This window comes from Drosophila biarmipes, chromosome 3R, assembly GCF_025231255.1.
Source record: "Drosophila biarmipes strain raj3 chromosome 3R, RU_DBia_V1.1, whole genome shotgun sequence".
Taxonomy (NCBI): Eukaryota; Metazoa; Arthropoda; class Insecta; order Diptera; family Drosophilidae; genus Drosophila; species Drosophila biarmipes.
Window position 1 is genome coordinate 23,584,397 of NC_066616.1, and position 25,551 is coordinate 23,609,947.

The window sequence follows — 25,551 nt, forward strand, 5'->3', positions numbered from 1 at the left end:
AAAATGGTTCAAATAACTAGACAATCAATTGGAAAAAAGTCGAAATATTTAATATTTATTATATAGTACAGTCTCTTAAGTTTACGCTTAGAAATTCTAGAGCAAAATATGTCTTTTATTTGATTTACTTAATCAATAGTTTCTCAAGTTCTTTCTGGTTGTCATTGCTTTTCGTTACTACGCATTTTTTTGTTATAAGGCCACATTTACTGATATATATACTCACGTATATATAGGCATATAGGATTTTCGGTTTTTTTTTGTTGATATCGTCTTTAGCTCAGCTAATTTAGTTTAAGAGTCGGCAAACAATCCTATTTACAAAAATACTCGTACAATACATATTTGAAGGGCTTCCCTGCGGAATGTGTAAGGGTGAATGGTGTCGGAGCTCAACTTTGTTCGCAGCTTTAGGATTACATATACGAGAAATCGAATACTGAATCTAAACTATCTGAACGTAACTACATAACGACTATAGGGCGGTACGTCTGTCATCTAAACTACTAGAATAAATAGACAACGGGCATTATTAACTAACTAAAGCGTAGGCAGGGAATCGGGGGCGAGTCGAGGTGGAACTGCTGCTGTTGCTTTGAGCACCTTAAGATGTAAACCGTAACTAGGGCGAACTTAGTACAAAACATTGCGTTACTCCTACAGCTAGGTGTATATGGGCGGATTTTAAAATATCTTTTGTTTGCTTTGCTAATCGTCGCTCTGGCTCAAAACACAAACTGAAAACTAAATGAGTCGCTCTTCCGGCGGTGGCTTCAGCACGTTGTCCATTTCCAGCCTCGGGTTGCAGTACTCCTGGGCGCTGGGGCTGTAGGTGCCCCTGGTGGCCCGCTTGTTCCTGGCCATCACCAGGAAGGTGCCCAGCAGGGCTCCCGCGATGAGCAGCAGCACCACCACCACGGGAATGACAATGATGGCAATGTCTGTCGTCGAGGGTCCATCCTCCTTGGCCGTGATCTGAAATGGTCACATTTCGATATTAGATTTTCTCCTGTTTAAAAGTACAAGTAATCTCTAACTCACCGGTGCCGTGCAGTTCTTGCCCGCGAATCCCTCCGTGCACTCGCAGTAGTAATCCGGCTTGGCGCCACAGGACTCTACACAACGACCGCCATTGGAGCAGAGATCCGTGGCGTTGCAGGGATCCGTGAAATTGCAGTAGGCGCCGCAATAGGGCTTCTGACAGATGCACTGGAAGGAACCGGGCTTGTTGAAGCACCGGCCCAATCCGCCGCAATAATCACCATCCAAGCTGCACTCGTCAATGTCATTTTCACAGCGTACTCCCTCGAACCCGGTGCCTTGGCATTCACACTCGTACCTGCCCACAAGATCCTTGCACTGGCCTCCGTTCTGGCAGGGATTCGATTCGCATTCGTTGATGTCCTGCTCGCACAGACGACCCGTGTAACCCAGGCTGCACTTACACATGGGTGCCTAAAAGAGGAATGTTTTTGAGTAAATACTCAACAATACTAACATATTCCAGGGTACTCACCACTCCAGTGGTCAGACAGAGGCCACCATTATCGCAGGGCGTCAGTTCGCAGAAGGGAATGTCACATAGTGGACCCTCGAAACCGGGAACGCAGGTGCAAGTAAAGTTATTGCCAGTCGAAGCATCTATACGAAAATAAGATATAAGCATAAGTAATCTTCAATCATTACAATTAAAAGGCTTAATACTCACTAAATCCATTCTGACATGTGGATCCGTTCCTGCAGGGCTCGTTCTCGCAGGTCATCTGCTTGAGCACATCGCACTGGGGACCTGTGTAATCCTCCGGGCAGTCGCACAAGTACGCGGCAATCAGATCCGTGCAGTTGCCGCCATTGTGGCAGGGCTGATCCGCACACTCGTCAATGTTCTGTTCGCAGTGCTGACCCTCGAATCCTGGCTGGCACTCGCAATAGAAGGCTGCCACCTGGTTGATGCAGGTTCCATTGTTCATGCACTCCGTGTTCAGACACTCGTCGATGTCGGTGCCGCAATCGTCGCCCTCGAATCCGGCCTGGCAGGTGCAGGCGTACTCATCCGATGGAGCCTGGCAGAAACCGGCATTCTTGCAGTCCGACTGGAAACACAGGATGCAGCCCTCCTCGGGACGCGTGGCGTTCAGTCTGAACTGGGCCTTTAGCTGCACTGAAACATTTTCGGTGCGCGGATATAGCTCGGCATTGGAGAAGTAGGGCAGAAGGAGATCACCCACCCTCGCCTCGCCCACACAGCCCTTGAACTGAGAGCCTTGCTGGGCGGACAAAGTGGATCCTCGAGCTTGCCGAGATTCCGGCATGCCACCCAGGAAAACCTGGGTACTGGAGGCGATCAGGGACTGGAAGGCCGCCTGGTCAATGTCCGTGGAGAAGGCTGGCGCCGGATCCACCGTCGATTCCCAGCCCTTCCAGCCTCCCTCCAGTTTGCCATTGTGTGCCCTCAGGTAAATGCGACTCCACTCTCCATCCGTGTTTTCCTTCTCGAAGCGGGCGGACTCGCCAAAATGCAGAGCACTGAGCTTCCAGGTGATGGTCACTCGACCTCCGTTCACACCAATCTCAAAGAATCCATCCACATTGTCGATGTACAGCAGAGTTCCGCCAGCACGAGTGCGGAAGGCAATATCGATGACCGGTTTGAGGGTCTGCTTGGGAGGCGCTTCACCCACAATCTCCTCCGGCGGTGGCTCCTGGAAGTAAAAGAAGGCCAGCGGGGAGCGTTCCTGACCCGTAAACGTGATGTTGGTCAGACATTCGTAGCCATCGTCCAGATTTTGGCACACGCTCTGGCCCGGACAGGTGACCAGTTGACAGAACTCGATCTCCTGGCAATCCTTGCCCTTGTAGCCATTAGGACACTTGCAGCTGTAGTCGTTCCATGTGTTCCTGCATTCTGCATTGTGGCGACAGGGATTCTTCCGGCACAGGTCATCGGAAACCTCGCCGGGCAATACAGAGGCGCGATCGATGGTCACGGCACCCAGTGGTTTGGCATTCACTTGGACGTCCGTAACATTCAGCGAGTACATCTCCACAATCAGGTTAAGCGAGCCATTGCTCACCTTTACGTCCTGAATAATGCCCTTGAAGTAGTCCCTGCTGTCGTCCGCCTCCTTGGGCACCGTGGTGTCCTCGATGGGCACTCCTGCTCCCGGTACGGCCGGTTCCGTGGTTGCTCCCAGGAGGGACTCACGTGTGGGTGCAGGTCCGCCCAAGTAGAGCACCTGTGCGTCCAGCAGACCCGTCGTCGACAGCGTCTTGCGGAAGTACTCGGTGCCATTGAGCTTGACCTGCACGAGCGTCTGGTTGCGCACCACCTCGATCAGGTGGTTGTAGCCGTTGTCTAGCTTCTGGCCACCCACTGTGTAGGCCTCCGGAGTGCCGCTAAATTGCATCTTCACGAGCAACTCGCCGCCATGCAGTTTGGCCGCCACATAAGAGTCGCCGATGTCTGTGGAAGTTTAAAAAAAGGTTTAAATATGTTCCTAATTATGATCAAACCCTACTAACTTTTAGTGGGTGCCTTGCGCGGATCGGTTCCCAAGTAGAAGACTTGGCCAGTGGGCTCGCGGGTTCGGATGAACATGGAAATGTCCAGGATAGAGCGAATGGCCCGCCTGGCCACATCTGTTGTCTCGACAATAACAGCCGAGTGGGTGGTGTTCTCGTGGCCGAAGGTGGCTGCAGTCATGTCTGAAATTGGTGAATTTGAAATGTTTTAGGATCAGAAGAATCATTTAACTCCATTCCAGAATGCTTACTATGTTCACAGGTGTGCCCGAAGAAGGGTCTGGGACAGTGGCAGGCGAAGGTGTGCCACAGATCCGTGCACTCCCCATTCGAATGGCAGGGATTCGGTTTGCATTGCTCCGTGCGTGGACATCCGCTCTGGACATTCTCCAGCTTGTTATAGCTTACATTAGCATCCTGTTCATCGGGAAAGATCCATTTGCCATTGACCATGATGTCCTGCATGCAGCCAACAAAGGCCGACGGCTGGTGGGTGAGGTGGCGCAGATAGGATTTCAAATTGGGAATGGTGCCGCCCAGATAGGTGCGTGGAAACGAGGGCTGACTGTTGTTGGCCGTCTCGTAGGAGCCCACTGGGTAGATGGCCTGCTCGTCGTTGGCGGAAAGCACTAAATGCGATGTGTTGATGGCCACAAACACCTTGTGCCAGTTGCTGTCGTTCAGCTTTGAGCCAATGAAGACTCCCTCCCACTTGTTCAGCAGCGAGGAATGGAGATTCAACCGTCCGTTGATCAGCTCCAGGATGTAACTGACTGGCTCATTCTTCTCGCCTGTGGTTCCAAAGGCCAGAACTCCATTTGGCAGAGTGGTCCTGAATTGCAGATTGATGTCGTAGCCCTCCTCTCGTTCGGTGGTCACCGAAATCAAACTGGTGGCCACCATGGAAAGGGTGGTGGTCTTCTCGCACTTATCACCCTGGAAACCGTTCTCGCAGGTGCAGTTGTACAGGTGGGTCACCTCGTTGACAAGGTAGGGCAAGCAGGCGCCGCCATTTAAGCAAGGCTGCAACGAAAAATTGGATAAGGATCTATCTATTGTACTGTTAGCATAGTACTCATTCGACTTACATTTTGCTCACATCCCTTAAGAAGAACGGAGCAGTTCTTTCCTCCATAGTTGGCATCACAATCGCAGTCGTAGTCGTCTATCTGGTCATAGCAAGTTCCTCTCTGGCAAGGATTATAGCGATCGCACTCATCTATGTTGATCTCGCAGTGGGTGCCCTCGAATCCAGGTTCGCACTCGCAGGTGTAGGTGCCAATCTGCAGAGAAACACAAAATACACATTGTATATCAAGGTTCATATTAGATTCACCTTATCTCTTACCCCATCATTACAGCTTCCATGTTTGCTGCAGGGATTGCTGTCGCATTCGTTTATGTTGATCTCACAGTTCTTGCCAATAATGCCTTGCACACAAACGCACTCATAACTAAGGGTTAAATGAGATTAGTCCAGGAATCGGGTTGGATTAACCCCTATATAACTCACCCGCTGGCATTCTCAAAGCTGAAGGGCTGGCTAAACACCTTGGGCAGATCCGTGATCCGGCTCATCTGGTAGAGCGTCATGTTGGACCTCTCCAGACAGTTTCCATTGTACTGGCAGGGATTGCTCTCGCACTCGTTAATGTCCTCCTCGCAATTCTTGCCCTTGTAGCCCCTGTGGCAATCGCAGAAGTAGTCCTTGACCTTGTCCACGCACTTGGCTCCATTCGTGCAGGGATTCGAGAGGCATTCGTCGATGTTCAGCTCACAATTCTCGCCCTCGTAGCCGGTGCCACTGCAATCGCAGCGGAAGCCACCCAACTGGTCGATGCACTGGCCACCATTCAGGCAGGGATCTCCCACACAGTCGTCTATGTCGATGTCACAGATGCGACCCGTCATTCCCGGGATGCAGTTGCAGGTGAAGTTGTTGATCTTGTCGATGCAGGTGGATCCATTGGAGCATGGATTACTGCCGCACTCGTCGATGTCCACTTCGCAATTCTCGCCCTCGTATCCCGGCTGGCAAACGCATTCGTAGGCATTGATCTAGGTGAAAGTAATATATATTAGTTTTTAAAGTAATCACATGTTTAAATTAGGTAAATCTATAATGTATAATGAGAGCTAGAAGGTTTTCCTCTAGAACTAAACACAAAATTTAGATCATTTCATAAGGAATGGGGTTCTTATTTCTATGTTATATTTTCAACGAGCAATGCAAATACTGGAGGTTATATAGAAGGGATTATTTTCAACTCTAGCTCATTTCTAATCTAACACGATTTTGTAAGTATTGGATATCCTCTGCGACCGACAACCATCACTCACTTGTCTCAATATCCGATGCTTTCCGAATTTAAAGAAAAACAACTAATTACACTTTAGTAACAGACAAATGTTCATGTACCAAAAGGCAGATTCGGATCCGAATCCGACTGCCCTCCACCTACCTTGTTGTGGCACGTGGCGCCGTTGAGACAGGGAAAGCTGAGGCACTCGTCCACGTCCGAATCGCAGTGGACCCCGGTGAATCCGGGCGTGCAATAGCATTTGTACGATCCCTTCTCGTTTTTGCAGATGCCATTGCCGCAGATCTTGGGATGCAGAGTGCACTCGTCCACGTCGTTGCCACAAGTGCGTCCAGTCCATCCTCGCGTGCACTTGCACTCGTAATCCCCATTGGGAAGGTCCACGCATTCGCCTCCATTCTGACAAGGTTGGGTGGCGCACTGGTTGCACACCTTGTTCTCCGGACAGAGGCACTGGTTCTGGACACATACCATCGGTTCCTGGCAGTTGAGCGGGGAGCAGCTCTCGGCCTTCTCGCAACGATCTCCGGAGAAGCCCACGGCGCAGTAGCAGTGGGTTCCGTTCATGGAGCAGGTGCCTCCATTCAGGCACTTTCCGTTGGTGGCATTACAGTTGATGGGGGTCAGGGCCAAGGCAGACGCTCCATCGCCCGTGCTCGTTTGACAGTTGTAACCTGGGAATGTTCATACAGATTAGTATATATACTATATATTTAACATTAAACCAGTTGAAGTATTTTATTATAAGAAACTATATATGATTATTTTTAATATTTTTTCAAGTGTTTACCAAGTATCAATTGTTTTTCTAAATCTACTTCTCTACATATATATACAGTTAGTTCATCTGGGGTTGCACTAAAAGCTTATACAATACATTCAATTTAAACTAGAGCCTTGGGTGAATCCGTAATATACATAAAAAAATAAAATATATCAACAAGAGTCTCCACATTGGGGATTTTCAATTTTACTTCAGATTAGATTAAAATTATATAGCTTTTGAGGAGTAATAAAGGTTTAATGGCGGTTTATTTTTATCAAATATATTCATATCTTAAACATATATTATCTTTCTATGTATCAAAGTCAAGATTCTGGGCACAGCTAATAAAGATAAGTGCAGAATAAATAGCTTTATCTAGATTTTTAGAGTCAACGCTTTCCTGACTACATATATATCACATTTTTATTTTGGCCAATCACTTGACCTATTTTTATTTTAACCACACTAAGGAGCTTTCGATTTTTATGTCACAAAAATGCATATCCATATCTCTACCTATAAAGTGGATTCAGCCAGGACTCTAGTCTCAATCAATATCCATTTGAAGCCAACAACTTGAAGGGCCATTAACCGCATGCAAATAAAACTCATTTAAGTGGACCCCATCGTCAGCCTCATCATGGGCATGCACACTTTTAGGACAACCCCGGACCGCGGATATGTATGCCAAACCTGTGTATCCACTAGCACAAGTACAGGTGTAATTGCCACTGTGGCCCAGGCAGGTGCCGCCGTTCAAGCAGTTTTCTTGGGGACATGCACTCAGGGAGGCCGAGCGTTGGGTGTTCGGATTGGATTGCAGCTGATGTTGTTGCTGTGGTCTTTTGCTACCCAACGTTGTTGCCACCGTTGTTCGGGCCGTTGTTATTGGTGGTGTCTTGGTGGTGGTGGTTGTTGTTAGGGTGTTTGGACTAGCTGGGATAGGGATTGCTGTGGTTCTGGTCGTTGTTGTTGGCTCTTGTTCTGGTGTCGGTGTGGTTGTTGTAGGCAGGCAGTGACCAATGGGTCCTACGTTTATCACCCATTGTACGATATAAGATAGCGATTAAACAGGGCAATATATATACAGTTAGTGTGGATGATGGCGGGGTAATAAGCGGATGATACTACATTTCAGAACCCTCTTTTTAGCTAGCTATTGTGCTGCTCGAGTCCCAGGACCTACTTAGTTTTAGCTCACAACGCTTGCGTTTGAGCCACTCGGGCGATATGTAGCGCTTCTTCTTTTCGCTGGGGCACAGCGTGGAGTCGAGTATGTCCAGCTCCAGAGGAGTCAGCGGCTCCAAATCGGAAGCTTAGAGTTCCCAATTAGTTATGTATTAAATGTAAAGGAAACCAAGACCATTAAACCCAAAGTAAGCGTATAATAAATCATGTGTAAATGTCATGCAATGCCCATGCTATCCCCTAAACCATAAGAGACTGGAACTTTAACTCACCCGATGAGCCTGGCTTACACACGCACTTGCCGCCGACGCACTCCGAGTCGATGGGACACTGCTGCGCGCAACTGGGTGCAATCTGGCACAGTTCCCCGGTGTATTCCGGCGGACAGAGGCACTGGAAGCCGATGGCCTTGTCTAGACAGGTTCCTCCGTTCAGGCACTGCTGCGTCTGGCAGGTCATGGGTCGATCGCAAATCTCACCGCCCCAGCCATCCAGACACTGGCAGGTGTACCAGCCATAGGTATCGAAGCATCTGCCGCCATTCAGGCAAGGATTCTTGTCGCACTCATCCACATTCGTCTGGCAGAAGGCGCCCGAGTAGCCGGTGCCGCTGCAGTCGCAGCTAAATCCATTGATCCGATCGATGCAGCTCCCGTTGTTCTGGCACGGCTGCGAGGCACACTCATCCGTGTCCACCTCGCACCTGGCACCAGCATATCCCTTGGGACACTCGCAGGCCAGCGCTCCACTACCCCCTAGGACCACGCAGGCTCCATTGTTCAGGCAGGGATTGGTCTGGCAGAGTGGATGGATATTAACCTCCGTCTCGCAGTGCTGACCACTGTGGTTGGGATCGCAGAAGCACTGGTAGTCCCCGCGCGAGTTCTCCAGGCAGGAGCCGCCGTTCTCACAGGGATTCTTGGCACACGGTGATCCATTGTCCTTCTGGCAATTCTTGCCCGAGTAGCGGGCCGTGCACCGACATTCGTAGCCCTCGGGACTGGACGAGCAGGTTCCATGGCCCATGCAGGGGTCATTCAGGCAGAAGTTGTCAGGCAGTCGGGTGAACAGGTCGTGATCGCTGCAGGGACCTGGAGTCAGTGGGCAGACGCCAAAGACCACATTCTGCACTGTAGAGTTGTTGACGAACTGCAGACCTGGTCCGTCCAGAAGACAGCCGGAGAAGGAGTTGCCCAGTATCAAGATGGCATCCTTGTAGCCAATGTCCTGGTTCGTCAGGAACTGACTGTTGTACGTGGAGTTGGCTGGAGGGAAAATTAATAAAAATATGTATTAATAGGCTTAGTCGTTTCTCAAAGACTTCTATTATTTCTATCCCAATGAACTGACCTCTTTGGTTTCCGCTAGCTAAATTCCTGATGATACTACTCCCATTATTATGCCTTCTGCGCTAAGCCCATTTTAAATATAGATTAAGTCTTTAAAACGAATTTTCTATTTCTACTTTGCAGCCAAACTGAATTCATTGTATGCTGGTAATCACTTAATTCTATTAAATTACTATTTGTTTATCTATTGAGAACCCATTTCCTCTCATTTTAAGCTTTCAGCACGTTCTATTCTTCACTGTTGTTTAATTGATTTTTCGAATGAGTTCGTCATTACCCAATTCCCCTTCCTTGTAGCCGACGCAAATGCATTGGCTAACCCTCGTGATGTGATTCACTCCCGTGTGCTCTGCCTCGTTTTCACGATTTTCCACGGCTGACCCGATTGAGTAGGTTCTAGGGGTTCTCTTTCCGCTAGGAATCCAATTGGGGACACTCACCAAATATGCTTGCCGCACGATCCACGTGCAGGTAGAGATTGCCGTACTCGTACTTGAACTGCAGAGTGTGCCAGCGGTTGTCCAGCAGTTGGTAGGGCAGCTTCACGTCCAGCCGGTTGTTGGGCCCATGGACCGCCGGTCCCGCCAGGGAGATCTGCAGGAAGTCGTTGAGCACTGAGATTACGATGGAGTTCTTGTTGTACTGCTGGGCGAGGATCTCGCCGCCGCGGCACGAGCGGAAACTAATCGCCGAGTGGTCCCAAATGGGCATCGGCGTGGTCAGGCGGAGGTAAGTGGAGCCATTAAAGTACGCCTCCTTCGTCGGCACCGCCACAGAGGCGACATCTGCGGGAGAAGATCAAGATGGCCAGGGTTAGCGGGATTAAGACGTGCACTTAGAGAAAAGTCTGGGGAAAGGTTAAATAGAATATTGATCACAATCTATATAATACTTAATTGAAAAACTGTATTTTTTTATAATCCTTAAAAATAGTACTTCTCCTATAAATCTTATAAACTAAAAAATCTAATAAAACTAAAAAACTAAAACCCAAAATGAAAGTTTAACAAAACCGGAAAGCTAAAGCAATCCAGTGTAATTTTTCGCTGAATGCAGCAGACTGATGGGTGAAATGGATGAAATTAAAGCATGACAAGGCCAGGTCGGTTCGGGCCAAGTCGGGCTCCCATTTAACTAATCGCATTTCATTCGCATTTGGCCAACGCATTTGTAACCGTAGTAGACTTCCTCGTTTCGCGTATTTGGCACACGGCAAATGGCCAATTGGTTTACTTTGGCTTACATTTTCCCAGCGCTGTTTATTTCAGCATTTTGCATTTGTCCATTGCTCTCCAGCTAAGAAAGTGTTTTTTTGTCTTTCGAGTAGCATTGACCAAATTAGACGAGTTGCCATGGCACATGCCACTTAAATGGTAATCAGTTAGGAGGCCCCCATCTCTTCAACTTTCATTTGCGCTGATCGCCAAGGCGCAGAATCAATTCCCGGAGCAAAAGTAGAAAAAACAGCAGCCGCAGACCAGAAGACTCCACAACTCCATGACTTCGAGTGGTTTGCTTCAGCGTTTTCAAAACAAAAACGAAACGATAGCCGGGCGAAATTAACAAGCTTTCTTGGCCCGAATGGAGTGCACAAGGCGTTAAGACTTGCAAAAAGCCCACTATGAAGGTAAAAAATAAACCGTCTTGCATGTTCATAAGCTGGTTTCCATCAATAGTCTATGGATCAGACGAAAAAAGCCAACAAAAATCTCAAAACGGAAAGAAAGCGGCACAGGAAAGTGTTATTAGCGAAAGGAAATGGGAATAAAAAATAGGGAAACGTATTTTTTTACACTAATCCAATTAATATAAAATATTCATGTTATAAAATCAGGAAGGTGTTTACATAATATATTACTGTGATATTGATCATCATGGTTTTCCTTGTGTGTTATGATCTTTAGTCAGGAAGCTTTGTGATATTAATTGATTTTGCGATATTTTTACCATTTAAATGACCATTATGGTTAATAATATTAATGCACATGTCAATTGTTATACTTGTTATGCTGATTTAACAAATTGATGTTGTCAAAAGACTTCAAAAACCATTGTCACTTCAATGGCACTGTCCAAGTTAAGGTCTGTTACCAAAAACAAAATGTACGTATATGTTTTCCCAACTATAAAGTTGACACATGTCTGCTTATTTTCGCACCTCCCCGCACAGAGAAGAGATCACTTTAGCACCTCCCAACTCCGGTGAACCCGTCGGCGGTCCGCTGTGCCCTTTGGGCTGCCCTGACCCATGGCTGCCACGGGCTTAGAAAGCGCTTGGGGGACCTCGACGGCACCCGAACGATGGTAAGACAACGCACACCATAATACAATACTTTATGAGGCCATCGATTTTGCCGCCTCTGTTTTTCAGCGGTCTTCTCAAACATTTTATTTCGCATTTAAAGGCGATTTGCTATTTGCATTGACAGTACGCCTGGCCTGTCATTTCTGTGATTATGTGTGCCAGGTGAGAAAGGGGAGTGGCCAGGGGGCAGCCAAGTTGTAGTCAGTGGGCAAGTAAATAAGTCGCCGGTCAAGTAGCTCATAATTATATTATACTCACGTACGAAACTATGCAGAAAAGTATTCAAAAGTTAAGCGGCAGAAATGCTATAAAAAACAAACACGTACACCGAAAAAAACTACAAAGTGTTGAGATTAAAGGGAGTCAATTGTGCTTTTAAGACAATAAATGTTCTCTTACAAAGAGAAAATAATTTAATAGTGAGCATAAAAATGCAAAAATATATTTTAAATTATACAGTCTTCAGAGTATTTTTTTTAACCATTTTTATAAATAAATATTATTTTCCCTGTACCACCATATAAATACCTATGGAACCTGAATTATTGGCTGGCCATGCGCTTTTATATAATCTCAGCATGGACTTCTCAGATTGGCCGTAAGCAAATGGAACGGAAATTTCATAATCATAGCCACCGGCCAGAATTCTATGTCTCACTTTTATGTCTTTTTGCCGTTTGTTCGGTTTTCGGTTTATTATTTTTGCTTTTATTTATTTTTCTTGAATGACTCGACTTTGGCTTCGAGCTGGACTGCACAACTCTGGTTTAATTCAGCTCCAGAGAGCTGAAGAATTCTTTTTAGCGGTGGCATAAACAGTTTAATAGTTTCTTTCGTTTTTTGTCAGAAGTGAGCGTTCTGCTGGAAATGCTTCTTAAGCTTTTAATGATGTTTCGCTCGGAGTTTTTCGGGGACAAAGATGGTTTTGTGCCGGTTCTTAGGCAGGGCGTGGCCGATGGCCAAGACCTTTGAAGTATTATTGTGACAGCTTAGAGATCCTAAACCAATTTAGGGAAACTAAAGTATTATGGAAATTTCTTTTGTACCTCTTTTTCTGACAGTCTTAAGACATTTTACAAAATAATATGCTTATGACTTTAGTACTTCAACAGTTCCCAGATTATGAAATATTTAACTAAACATTCAAAGAGATGTCTTAGGTTTGTGGTCATTTAGTGAAGCCAGACAAATGAATATCTCTTTTTTGCTAATTAAATAGTGTACCTTACTTTTGTGGTGAAAAATTCGCCCATTACCAATTAAGTTAATTGTTAGTTTTGAAGGAGTTTCCGCAAAAACAGTTAAGCCCCCATACTTTGGCAAATCTTTTAATTTAAAAGAGAAAACGCTCCGGATCTTCAATCCTCTGCCAAGATAATCACTCATTTTAAGTTCCCTCATTTCAGATTTCCCATCTTATTTACCAGTGGTAGGAAAAAAGTGATTTGTGCCGAAAGCAGAGCGCGAAATACGCGCAAAACTTGAAAAAGAGGGAAGCGGCCAAGAAAGTACAACCCCAATGCAAATTCCTGCTCCGCCCACACTCACACGTCAAGTTGGCCAAAACGAGAGGCTCTCACTGGCAGACCCAGTTAACAAAAACATTCAACTCATTGCCAGTTGCCACACTCGCCTGCAGTGCAAAACACAACATAAGTAGATGTATGCAAATTGGCTCAGCTCGCCCGGCATCGGTTTTACCTCTGGCTTGGCTTTGCCCGTGCATTTTGCATTGCGAATTTTGCACTGCATTCTGTTGGTATGACTAATCAGCGGCGGCATATGCAAAAAACGCAACACCAAGTGCAATACCAACGTGGAGTGTCTACGCACAGACGAGGGCAGAATGGTAGCAGCAACATTTAAGATTTAATAAAAAAATTTAAATAATATTAAATAGGTATTACAGAAAATATATAGTATATTCTAAGTAAATGTTTCAAATGTTTCTACTGTACAATCTCTTTATTAAACATTTAATTTGCAATATAAAAACATTGTATACTATCTGTGCTCATTTTTTTTACAACATTCCCTAACAACATGTAATAATATAATACTTTCATGCCAGCTGTGCATGCTGTTGATATTTACATCGTTAGCCAATGTCACCATTTAATAAAATTGTTGCTCACTTGAATGGAGCTTGATTTACGAATATTTTAATCTTTCCCCATATGGTTTTGCTGGTAGAGCTCTTATTCGGTACACCTTCCCCTTTTCCCTGAGGTCCTACCCTTATCCCAAGTTGCAGTTCCAATGTTTGGCCACAACAAAACGGGTTGCACGTTGCCAACTCGGCTAAGTTGAATGATTGCCGGAGATTGTTTTTTGGTTTTTTGGGCTTTCCTCATGCACAAAGAACAAAATTTGTAATCAAACATGGAATTTATTTTATTAACATAATCAAAATTAAGTTTAGAGATACTATACAAGAATGATGTATAGTAATCTGGAAATGTTAACTCCCATAAATATCATTGTTTTAATTTTCGGTTATTTAAAAAATTATAAAATATATTTTTCCCTGTGCAACTATTCTGTTTTTTGTGGATGCGGGCAACTCTCTGCTTTTGGTCATACTTCAATTGCTTTAAGCCAGTTAAAAGTGTATATGTGTCTATGTTGCCTCACTTGCCAGCAACCCACACGAAAACACGTTAGTATGGCTGAATTTAATTTTTGCTCTAAATACTTTTTACTTTTTTCATTGCTTTTGTGTAACAAAACGCCCACGAAAAATTTCATTTTGCACTCGATTGTTTTGCTGTTGTTTTCTTTTTTTTTTGCTTATCGGATGTTCAGAAGTTGCATAAATTACTTTTGACCGATTTTACTTTTTTCCGTTTCTGTATTTAATTTGTTGGCTCCAACAACAACAGCCATATTTTATTTTGTCTAATTAAATTCGAAATTTTTTAATTGCACTTTAATTGCTGCGTTTTCGTTTTCAGTTTTCGGTGGCTGTTCGTTTTTCTCTATTGATGGAAAAGTGAAAACGTGTCGCGGTTAAAGTTTAATTATAGCTTGTTGATAATGCGACTATAGAAAGGGCTTAATTGCACTTGATGTTCAATGAACATGAGAGCTGGAGATATATGATACGGGCGTAAATGATCATGAAGAAGATCTTGAACAAAGATTGTAGGAAAAATAATAGAAACGGGTTTTTAATTAGGTGTTTACTATTCTTAAGTTTTCTCGTTTGTTATCTTAAGTTTAGACTCTAAAGTAAAGGAAATTAAACAAATTTAAGGCGGGAAACCGTATTTAATAGCCGATCACCATATATGGATATTATTTATTGGGTTCCGCTATTAATATTTCTATTTTGAAAGAATTTATCATATAAAACCTTCTTTCATACTGATAAACATCTTTAAATATCCACATCTGCGCTGTATTTGTCTAAGAAATATCTCCAAGATACAACAAAGATAGGAACTCTCTTTGATATACCATTAGTTCCCCCTATAGGTTGAACCAACACTTCTCAGGTGGTTAAGTCCCTGTTGAAAATGATTTCTTTGTTGCGCTCCCTGAATGCGTTTCTTCACAAGATTAGCTAGTTCCCATGTCCCTCGCTCCATTCTATAAGTTACACACTTTCAGCTCTTTCATGTCTGACTGCACTTTAGACCCGAAGAACATTTAGCTCTGAGCGATCATTTGTTCCAACACCTTGTGGGCGGGCAGAAAGATTCAAACGAAACTGAGATACAGATGCGTTCCCACACTAATTTCCGCTTGGGCTTCCGAGAATCGTGGTGAGGAAATATCTTTAAATATTTAAATAAATCCTCTGCTATTATACAATATGGAAACAATACATGCGGTCAGAAGCTAATTAGTTTTTATAAATAAGCGTTTCCCATGAAAGCTGCAGATTAACGGGCACAAAAAATAAACCCGCACCCACTAAAAAACTCGAGTGCGTCAACATCCAACGGTTTCGCTCAGGTTGCTCCCATCAAATGGTGCACGAAAAGAAAAAAGAAGCTCGTGAAATTAAATTGGCACGAACTCCATATAAATAATGATAATTATATGATAGGGAAGCATAAATCAAGGTTTGATATCAGTGTGAAAATGAATGTGAAACCTTAGAAGACAAAGATATTGAAGACACAATGAGATGGTCTTGAAATCAGTTCATGATTTAATTCATATCTTTTTCGTGTTCTAAAAATTCTAATACATTTTTATACTTTCTGTATAGAACTAAGGATTGGTATATATATAATGATGATAGCCAAGCATAAATAAAGGTTTGATATCAGTGTAAAAATGAAAAAGTTAGAAGACAAACATCAGTTCATGATTTAATTCAGATCTTTATCGTTTTCTATAAATTCTTATACAACTTTCAAACTTTCTATAAAGAACTTAGGATTGGCATATCTATTTTTCACCGTGTGACTTTGCCTTCACGTACCAACAGTTAACGTTTATTCATTAAAATCTTGGTTCTGGGAATAGCAAAATGGTTCCAAAGGGAGTAGACTCCCAAAAATAAATGCCTAGAATGGAGCACACTCAAAATTAAAGTCGCTCTCACCCTCCCCCGCTTGGCGCCGTGGTTTTCCATTTTTTAAGCCGCTTCTGCGCAGGCGCGCCTGGGAACCAGTTTTGTGGCTGTCGCCGCTTTCTGTGCGCTGCCAACAAGGCGGCCCTTGTACACATTCTGTGGGCCTGGAAAAAGGGGCGGCCCAGACCAGTTCACAAACTGGCACAAAGCAATGAACTGTTGAATAAAACAAAACCGAGCCGAAAACACGCCTGAGAATCTTTTCCGGTGCGTTCCGTCTCCCCGAAGAGCAGCAGAACCTCTGGAACCCAAAGAACCTCTGGAACCCACAGCCTGAGCAAACACAGACTTTGGGAGCGTTACCACAGTATGTGGGCGTTGCACTATGGCCAGGTTTTGAAAGCAAGTTAAGGGCTGTGAGTAATTATGAAAATATTTACGGAATCATATGAGGAAGTGACTATGCACTTTAAGGAGGTACAGCAGAATGCAAATGTAGAATGAACCCTAAGGGGAGCCAGACCCACAAGTCTGATACCATTATTCTTTCATTTCATACAATTAGTTCAGCGACTTTTTTATTTGTGCCAGCCATCAAAACAAGCTATTAATTTTGTCACGGACAAATATTAAAACCACGCATTCTGAGCCCATTAATTGCCTTTAGAACCCATCCGTTCCGTAAGTTCCCACCTCAATTACCCAGCAATTTGTATCCGATTTCAGTGCGTTGAGGCCCATGGTATCGTTGTTGGTGTGACTCAATGCTAACAATGTATCTTGTTGTTGCTGGCAGTGCGCTGCGTATGCAAATAGCGACAGATAAAACGGCACTACGTGATCACCGCGATAAAGACCATCCAGCAGACAGCATTGAACAACGCCCACAAATTTTAAACATTTGTTTGCATCGAAATTTTTTCCAAAAACCATATCAAGTAAAAGCGAAAGCGGCAATGTCTTTTGAGTTTGACATTTTTTCTCGTTTATTTTCACATAGCCGCGGTTTTTCTGTACTTTGGTAACTTCCCAAGGTGTCTGGCCAATCGATGCAGTCGCTGAAAACAGGCAACGTTGCCACGAGAAAATATCAAGAACCTTACCAAAGACTCGACTCGAATTAACCCTTTTCGTTGGTGTACGAAGGTTAGGCCAAAAAATGAAAAGCTTTTTATTTGGGAGACTATTAGAAGAGTCTGGATACCAAATGTTCTGGTTCTATCTTCAATGGGTCCTGAGATCCAGCGCCTTGAATCTGCCTCTACTGTTGCTCTACCCATAAAGTAATGAGTGTTTAAAACCCCCTAACCTTTAGGGCAAATCAGTTCTTTTTTAGTTATAGCCTGGCTATTTTTATAGGGCTGGCTAACGACTTGCACTAATGGCCAACGTCAGGCAATGGTCGCGGCCGGTTGCGTAGGCCCAGGGAACATGGCCCACGGCCCATGTCACGGACGATTGCACTTTAACACTTGACCAGGCCAAAGCACCGGACACCGGAGAACGCGGGTGTGTCCCGCACACAATTTCCATTCTCGATTTCCATCTATGTGCTGGCGCATTTCCATAAACCCGCGGGGTCACGTGTTGTTATCGTTAACGCAATGCAGGTAGTTTGGGTTCATTTGTGTTTTCCCTCCACTTTTCCTGCGCGCAGAGTACCTGCGCCGCGATTTTTCCCCTGAAAATGATGGATTATATCTGTTTAGGGCGGAAATTCAAAGGAAAGCCAGACAGAAACCACTCTCGAGGTGAAGATGACGCTGATGATCGTCTCGGTCGGTGTCTGGATTTTACGATGGAAGCTGCTATAAACCAGTTGCTGTGATGCCTTTTAGGGATTTCCCAATATGGAGATGGAAACCATTTCATTGTCTCTTTCCTTCCGTGGGTTTTCCCCGTCAATCATAAACCAAAGTCATTTGATGAATACAGCCATATGGATGGCACCCATTTATTAGTTTCCCTTAAATCCTAATAATCCATCAATAAATGTATTTTCATTTTATTATAATCTCTTACCGAAGTCCCTGATCTTATCTATAAAATTCTTTTTATTCAAAGAAAATGTTTTATGTTTGTACAAAGAAATCCCCAAAAACTTTGAATGTGAATATGTTTAGGAATACAGAATTTTTTGATGGAAGCTGCTGTAAAAACCAGTTTCTTAGATGCATATCAGAGTTTTCCCCTCACTGAGATGGAAAACCTTTCTCCTGACCTGCATTTTATGGGTTGCTCACATCAGAAATCTTAAAAAGAACACAAAGCCAATTATTAACTGTAGCAACTTACTAATTTTTTTTAAGTAAACATTCTTTACTTTTATCTGGAAGCTGTTTAAAACTGGTTCCCGGAGTGCATTGCAGAGCTTTCCCTTACTCTAGTAGCTGGAAAACTCTTTCCCTATCTCTGGCCCCCTTTCGAGTGTGTTTTCTTTATCAGCCTATCAACGGAATTGCGGTATTGCTGACGTTGAGTTGGCCGCGCTTTTGCAACTGTTGTACTTCACTTTCCGGCCAAAAGATAAGATTGCGCGTAACAACAGGCGGATGGCTGGCCGGTCGGAGGGTTGGTGCTCGGATTGTAAATAAATAAACCAAAATTTTGAGGTCGTTTTTGCACAATCCAATGGAAAAAAGGGGGCAGACCAGCTAAGCTCCGGACAATGTGTACCAGATAATTACACATAATGAGTCAGCAGGAGTTGTGAATCAATTATAATGATCACTATGCGATAAGTCGCACAGATTGCAAAGTTGTGATGTGAAAATGCAGACAAATACGCTGGTATTACCGAAAAATCATACCTCAATCGAGAAATGCATAGCTGATAATTAGTAGTTTCCGGCTTTCTTTATTTCTATAACAATACTGGTGATATTATTAAAAATTAGCTATCAGCGCCTAAAATGTATGTCTATATTACTAAATATAAATCTATACGTAATCGGTGCTAATACTTTTCTAAGCATTCCTTTTGAGTGATAAGACCGAGCACACATCATCAAAAGTAAGAAACGAGTGGATAATTAACACAATCAGACCTCAGGTATGCCAGCTTCATGAGTCACTTCTTGAAGGAAAACCCGTTGAGCGGGTTTTTCGGATGCCCCAAATCAATGGGAAGGTAAATTCCTTTTACCCAACATGACTTTTCCTTTGGAAGTATCCCCAAAAACAATTATGGCCCCCACTCACACACAAGCGACCTGTTGCTCTTGTTTCTGATTATGAGCTTTTGAAACATCAGCAAATGTTTTATGTTCCGACCGAAGAATGCATGCGGTTCAGCAAATATCCAATTTACAGTCCAACTTCTTTAAGGAAAACTTTTCAAGAACAATTGAAAAAAAAATATTTTTTTAATAATCAAGGTTTTTAGTTTTTTTTATTTATTATTTCCTATTTTTAATTTCTAACAAATATTTTCAATGATCGATTTAAACAACTTTTTTTTTTTTGATTAACATATAAATTTTAAGCGTTAAAGGATGTCCTTCAGTCTTATAAAAAGTACAGAAAAGACTATATTAAAAAAAAAAATTAATTTCATCACCGTACCCATTTAGGCAAAGATTAAAATGATTTAAGCCCATTAAACTGATACTTATACTGATTGTTATCAATTTTCAACATTTTAGTTCTTTTTTCATTGCGTGGGAGTTCCACTGTAGTTTGAGAGTCATGTAAACATGACATTGCTCCCAGGTCCCCGACTATTGTTCTCTCCCTGCGGAGCACAGAATGTCCTCGGTTCTGTACCGCATCGCCCGCTCTCTCCCGCTGACCCTTTCGCCGTTCTCTCACCTGTTGCTAAGTAAATAAGTATGAAGAGCGGTATCCATTGAGACGACGAGTAAACTGAAATGGCGCGCTTGAGCAAATGCGACGTAATTTGAGCTGCGCTTTTCGTGCGGTCTCGACTTCTAGCTGTTGTTGTTGCTTCTGCTGACGCCGCTGTTGTTGTGGCTGCTGCTGCCTTTGTTGTTGCTGTTAGCCGCTGTTGCTGTTGTGGCGGTGACGCATTCGCGATTATAGCCATGATCGCTGAGTCGTTGGCTTAAATCGTGGTTTCGTATTGGAAAGGGCTTCGTTTGGCTTTTTCAACTATATTTTTCTATTCAGATGACACTCATTGAGCTTGTTGTTGTTAGTTGCATTCTCCCTTTTCTCTCTCCTTTTTTTTATGCTCTGCTCCCCACAAACATCCACACACACACACGCGCGCGTGCAATCGGCACTTGGCTTAGAACAGGTTTTTTTTAAGTTTTATCTCTCTTTTCGCTAGTTGTATTATTTGCACACTTTCGCACGCGACACTTTCTAGCCTGAATTTGAATATTGAGCACAGAGATTCCGCTTTGAGCCAACTAATTTGCCATTTCTTCCCAGGCCACGATTCTAAATCACGCTCACAGGCACACACACACAAGCACACTCTCGCGCGCTCAGAAGACCTGGCTTAGAAGAGAGGTGTGCTGTTGTTGTTGTTGCTGCCCTTTTGAACTGCAAGCAGCACACACACACGCGCGCGCACACACATTGGCCAAAACGGGGGAAAAAAGCGTTACGAGCGGAGCGACCAACAAAAACACGTCCGACCGGCAAGATAAATTTTCGACCGTTTGAATCGCCGATTTCCGTTTCGGCCGCTTATATATAGTGTAGTGTGACCAGTTACAATGACGCGGATTTGCCGTGTTCTTTTTGGACTCCAGTGTGGTCACATTACTCGACTCACGCAAGCTTACAGTGGAACAAGTGCGATGATTTCAAATATAGAAAATATATATAAATATCAGCCCGTTATTCCTAAATATGTGATCAAATGTTTTAATTATTTTTATGATTTCGTTAAAACATAATATTATTAATAGTTTTTGAATGACCCATTTTTTTTTATATTTTTTTAGTTTTAATATAAAAATTCTAATGATTACGGTCCCTGGAAAATTTAACCTGTAACTCATAGGAGTACCCCACGTCTAGATCGGGAAAATAAAATTACCCAAGTTAAGAAAGTTAGAAATGCAGTTTTGGGTTTCAGTACTGAAACCCAATGGAAGTACCTAAAAATAGAACATGGGAATGGGCTAAAATTTTGAACATCGCTAAAATGAAATATTTGAATGCAGATCATTAGAAAATTCCACCACAAACTCATAGAGGTATCCCACGCCTAAATCGGGATAAAATTAACGAAGTTATGAAAATTAGAAGTGCAGTTTTGGGTTCCAGTACTGAAACTCACTGGAAGTATCTAAAAATCGAACATGGAAATGGGCTAAAATTTGGACTATCGCTAAAATGAAATATTTGAATGCAGATCATTAGAAAATTCCACCACAAACTCATAGAGGTATCCCACGCCTAAATCGGGATAAAATTAACGAAGTTATGAAAATTAGAAGTGCAGTTTTGGGTTCCAGTACTGAAACCCACGGGAAGTATATAAAAATCGAACATGGAAATGGGCTAAAATTTGGACTATCGCTAAAATGAAATATTTGAATGCAGATCATTAGAAAATTCCACCACAAACTCATAGAGGTATCCCACGCCTAAATCGGGATAAAATTAACGAAGTTATAAAAATTAGAAGTGCAGTTTTGGGTTCCAGTACTGAAACCCACTGGAAATAACTAAAAATCCAACATGAAAATGGGCTAAAATTTGGACTATCGCTAAAATGAAATATTTGAATGCAGATCATTAGAAAATTCCACCACAAACTAATAGAGGTATCCTACGCCTAAATCGGGATAAAATTAACGAAGTTATGAAAATTAGAAGTGCAGTTTTGGGTTCCAGTACTGAAACTCACTGGAAGTATCTAAAAATCGAACATGGAAATGGGCTAAAATTTGGACTATCGCTAAAATGAAATATTTGAATGCAGATCATTAGAAAATTCCACCACAAACTCATAGAGGTATCCCACGCCTAAATCGGGATAAAATTAACGAAGTTATGAAAATTAGAAGTGCAGTTTTGGGTTCCAGTACTGAAACCCACTGGAAATAACTAAAAATCCAACATGAAAATGGGCTAAAATTTGGACTATCGCTAAAATGAAATATTTGAATGCAGATCATTAGAAAATTCCACCACAAACTAATAGAGGTATCCTACGCCTAAATCGGGATAAAATTAACGAAGTTATAAAAATTAGAAGTGCAGTTTTGGGTTCCAGTACTGAAACCCACTGGAAATAACTAAAAATCCAACATGAAAATGGGTTAAAATTTTGAACATCGCTAAAATAAAATATTTAAATATAGATCGACAGAAAATCCCACCACAAACTTATAGAGGTATCCCACGTCTGAATCGGGATAAATTTACCCAAGTTATGAAAGTTAGAAATGCAGTTTTGGGTTCCAGTACTAAAACCCACTGGAAGTATCTAAAAATCGAACATGGAAATGGGCTAAAATTTGGACTATCGCTAAAATGAAATATTTGAATGCAGATCATTAGAAAATTCCACCACAAACTAATAGAGGTATCCTACGCCTAAATCGGGATAAAATTAACGAAGTTATAAAAATTAGAAGTGCAGTTTTGGGTTCCAGTACTGAAACCCACTGGAAATAACTAAAAATCCAACATGAAAATGGGTTAAAATTTTGAACATCGCTAAAATAAAATATTTAAATATAGATCGACAGAAAATCCCACCACAAACTTATAGAGGTATCCCACGTCTGAATCGGGATAAATTTACCCAAGTTATGAAAGTTAGAAATGCAGTTTTGGGTTCCAGTACTAAAACCCACTGGAAGTATCTAAAAATCGAACATGGAAATGGGCTAAAATTTGGACTATCGCTAAAATGAAATATTTGAATGCAGATCATTAGAAAATTCCACCACAAACTCATAGAGGTATCCCACGCCTAAATCGGGATAAAATTAACGAAGTTATAAAAATTAGAAGTGCAGTTTTGGGTTCCAGTACTGAAACTCACTGGAAGTACCTAAAAATCGAACATGGAAATGGGCTAAAATTTGGACTATCGCTAAAATGAAATATTTGAATGCAGATCATTAGAAAATTCCACCACAAACTCATAGAGGTATCCCACGCCTAAATCGGGATAAAATTAACGAAGTTATGAAAATTAGAAGTGCAGTTTTGGGTTCCAGTACTGAAACCCACGGGAAGTATATAAAAATCGAACATGGAAATGGGCTAAAATTTGGACTATCGCTAAAATGAAATATTTGAATGCAGATCATTAGAAAATTCCACCACAAACTCATAGAGGTATCCCACGCCTAAATCGGGATAAAATTAACGAAGTTATAAAAATTAGAAGTGCAGTTTTGGGTTCCAGTACTGAAACTCACTGGAAGTACCTAAAAATAGAACATGGGAATGGGCTAAAATTTCGACCATCGCTAAAATGAAATATTTAAATGTAGATTGATAGAAAATCCCACCACAAACTCATAGAGGTGTCCCACGTCTGAATCGGGATAAAATTACCCAAGGTTTGAAAGTTAGAAATGCAGTTTTGGGTTCCAATACTATAACCTATAGAAAGTAGAAATGGTCTAACATTCTGACCATCGGTAAACAAATAATTCAATGTAGATCGTTTGTTTTATTTAATTTCCCAAAGCAGATTGAATTATAGTTTTCAAAACAATGTTTTTCATAGTACGGACACAAACCGCATGTCTTTGCTCTGTCAAGCATTGACAAGAACCGAGTTGAAATTCAAAACTTTGAAAACGTGGTGAAATTTTGTATAAGGCGGTAACATTAAGTAGGAAAATACTTTGAGTTTTAAAAAACAAAAACAAACGAACAACACTTTCAGTAAGTTGGAAATAACCAGAGAAAGCAAACGTACTTGATTATATCTGACCCAATTTAATTTGTGTATGAATTTATTTATTGGACTATAAATAAAGTGCTTGTTAGAAAACAGCAAATCTTGGCTTGCGAAAAATCCGCATTCCATTTACAAAGGCGACTGCATAAATGAGTCCATAAATCAAGAAGCACGCGGATAGCAAGTGCGTACTTAATGTAAATGTAAGCGCCTACAAAGCGCCGACTTATCGTTTCAAAAAGAACCCAGCATAAACAGCGAAACAAACACGCCGACAGCATGTTTGGAGGTCTAGGTGGGGCTATATAATGTCAGTAAGCCGGGTTGGTAATCACAGCAGTAGGAGAGTTGGCCAAAATGGAGAAGTCGCAAAGCAAACCCAGGTTATTCTTGCTTCTAGTTATTCTAGGCGTTTCTTTGGGAGATTCCATGCCCCTGGAGGATATGGACTCTCAGGAAATGATTGACTTGACGGATCTGGGCGAAACTGTTTTCGGAAATCCGGATGTGGAAACCACAGGAGCTTTGGTCGAGGCTCACAATGAGGATTCCGCGCAGAACCCCGAGGAGCTGGGCACCTACTACGAAGGAGACATTTTGATCCCGTTGAGCTACAGAAATGCCCGATCCAACGGCACCCGTAATGGCATTTTGGCGCTGAGTTCCCGCTGGCCGGACGGCGTAGTGCCATACGAGATAAAAGGTCCCTTTACAAGCCAGGAATTGGGAAACATCAATCATGCCTTTAAGGTAAGGATTAAAAAATAAGGTATACTACTCTTCTATATTCTTTAAAATCATTTTACCATTTCCAGGAGTACCACACCAAGACCTGTGTGCGTTTTAAGCCCAGGACCACTGAAAAGGATTACATCTCGATAGGCAGTGGCAAGTCCGGCTGCTGGAGCAGCATCGGACGCTTGGGTGGCCGCCAGGAGGTGAACCTGCAGTCGCCTAACTGCCTGCGAACCTACGGCACTCCCATCCACGAGCTGATGCACGCCCTGGGCTTTTTCCACGAGCAGAATCGCCACGAGCGCGACTCCTATGTCCGGGTGATGAGTGCCAACATCAAGCCCGAGATGATGGCCAACTTCGAGAAGTCCAGCTCCAAAACGCAGTCCGGCTTTGGCGTGGAGTACGACTACGGCAGTGTGATGCACTACTCGGCCACCAGCTTCACCCGGAATGGACAGCCCACACTGAAGGCGCTGCGATCCTCCTCCGACGCCAGCCAGATGGGTCAGCGACGAGGATTCTCCGCCGGAGATGTGCGCAAGATCAACGCCATGTACAAGTGCAAGGTTTAGACAAAAAGGGACCACCTCTCGACATGCTTCACAAACATATCTATCTATTTATCCGCCGCAGATGTGCGCAAGATCAACGATGTGTACAACTGCAAAAACCAAAATCGTTGATTCATGAATATCTCCATAGGCCGTTAAACGATATATGAATAAATATCAATTCAAAACAAATATCTGTATTATATTATTATTTTTACAGTTCATTTTAATATATAAAAGTAATTTAATTCGCGGGCCACACTAATCCCTGGGATTTTAAAATAACTTTTTAGGTTTCTAAAAGTATGCAGTATAGTACTCGTATATAGGATAGTAGAATTTCTGTATGAAGTAATGGCCTTCCCGAGTTTAAAGTAAAAAAAATAAGTTTCGACACACCACAGGTATAATTAACAACTAATTAAAAAATGCCTAAT

The 25,551-nt window shown here is 42.8% G+C and overlaps 2 protein-coding genes across 4 annotated transcripts; one reads left to right on the top strand and one right to left on the bottom strand.

The window, feature by feature from the left end:
* Positions 1–28: 28 nt before the first annotated feature.
* LOC108026246 (protein crumbs) lies at positions 29–20,600 on the bottom strand. 3 transcript variants are annotated; one of them, XM_017097086.3, is made up of 14 exons: positions 19,790–20,600; positions 9,587–9,931; positions 8,070–9,062; positions 7,303–7,638; positions 5,985–6,517; positions 5,036–5,580; positions 4,871–4,976; positions 4,611–4,805; positions 3,774–4,545; positions 3,523–3,705; positions 1,709–3,463; positions 1,517–1,641; positions 1,042–1,455; positions 29–975 (listed from the first exon to the last, which is right to left on the bottom strand). In XM_017097086.3, the coding sequence occupies exons 1-14, from the start codon at positions 20,022–20,024 to the stop codon at positions 745–747; spliced, it is 6,768 nt and encodes a 2,255-aa protein (XP_016952575.1). In that variant the 5' UTR covers positions 20,025–20,600; the 3' UTR covers positions 29–744. The 3 variants fall into 3 exon arrangements, with proteins under 3 accessions (XP_016952575.1, XP_016952576.1, XP_016952577.1); XM_017097087.3 differs by lacking the exon at positions 7,303–7,638 and adding an exon at positions 7,796–7,924; XM_017097088.3 differs by lacking the exon at positions 7,303–7,638.
* A 3,582-nt stretch (positions 20,601–24,182) lies between these two features.
* LOC108026112 (zinc metalloproteinase nas-1) lies at positions 24,183–25,490 on the top strand. Its single transcript, XM_017096812.3, has 2 exons — positions 24,183–24,575; positions 24,641–25,490. Exons 1-2 carry the CDS (start codon positions 24,183–24,185, stop codon positions 25,133–25,135), a joined length of 888 nt encoding a protein of 295 aa, XP_016952301.1. The 3' UTR covers positions 25,136–25,490.
* Positions 25,491–25,551: the final 61 nt, after the last annotated feature.

Bases quoted from the DNA above. Each gene is read 5' to 3' on its own strand.
- LOC108026246 (XM_017097086.3), bottom strand. From the start codon at position 20,024: ATGGCTATAATCGCGAATGCGTCACCGCCACAACAGCAACAGCGGCTA. The intron at 9,932-19,789 runs GTGAGAGAACGG...CTTCTCCCGCAG, and splicing joins ACTTATTTACTTAGCAACAG to ATGTCGCCTCTGTGGCGGTG. The intron at 976-1,041 runs GTGAGTTAGAGA...TGACCATTTCAG, and splicing joins GCAAGAACTGCACGGCACCG to ATCACGGCCAAGGAGGATGG.
- LOC108026112 (XM_017096812.3), top strand. From the start codon at position 24,183: ATGGAGAAGTCGCAAAGCAAACCCAGGTTATTCTTGCTTCTAGTTATT. The intron at 24,576-24,640 runs GTAAGGATTAAA...TACCATTTCCAG, and splicing joins ACATCAATCATGCCTTTAAG to GAGTACCACACCAAGACCTG.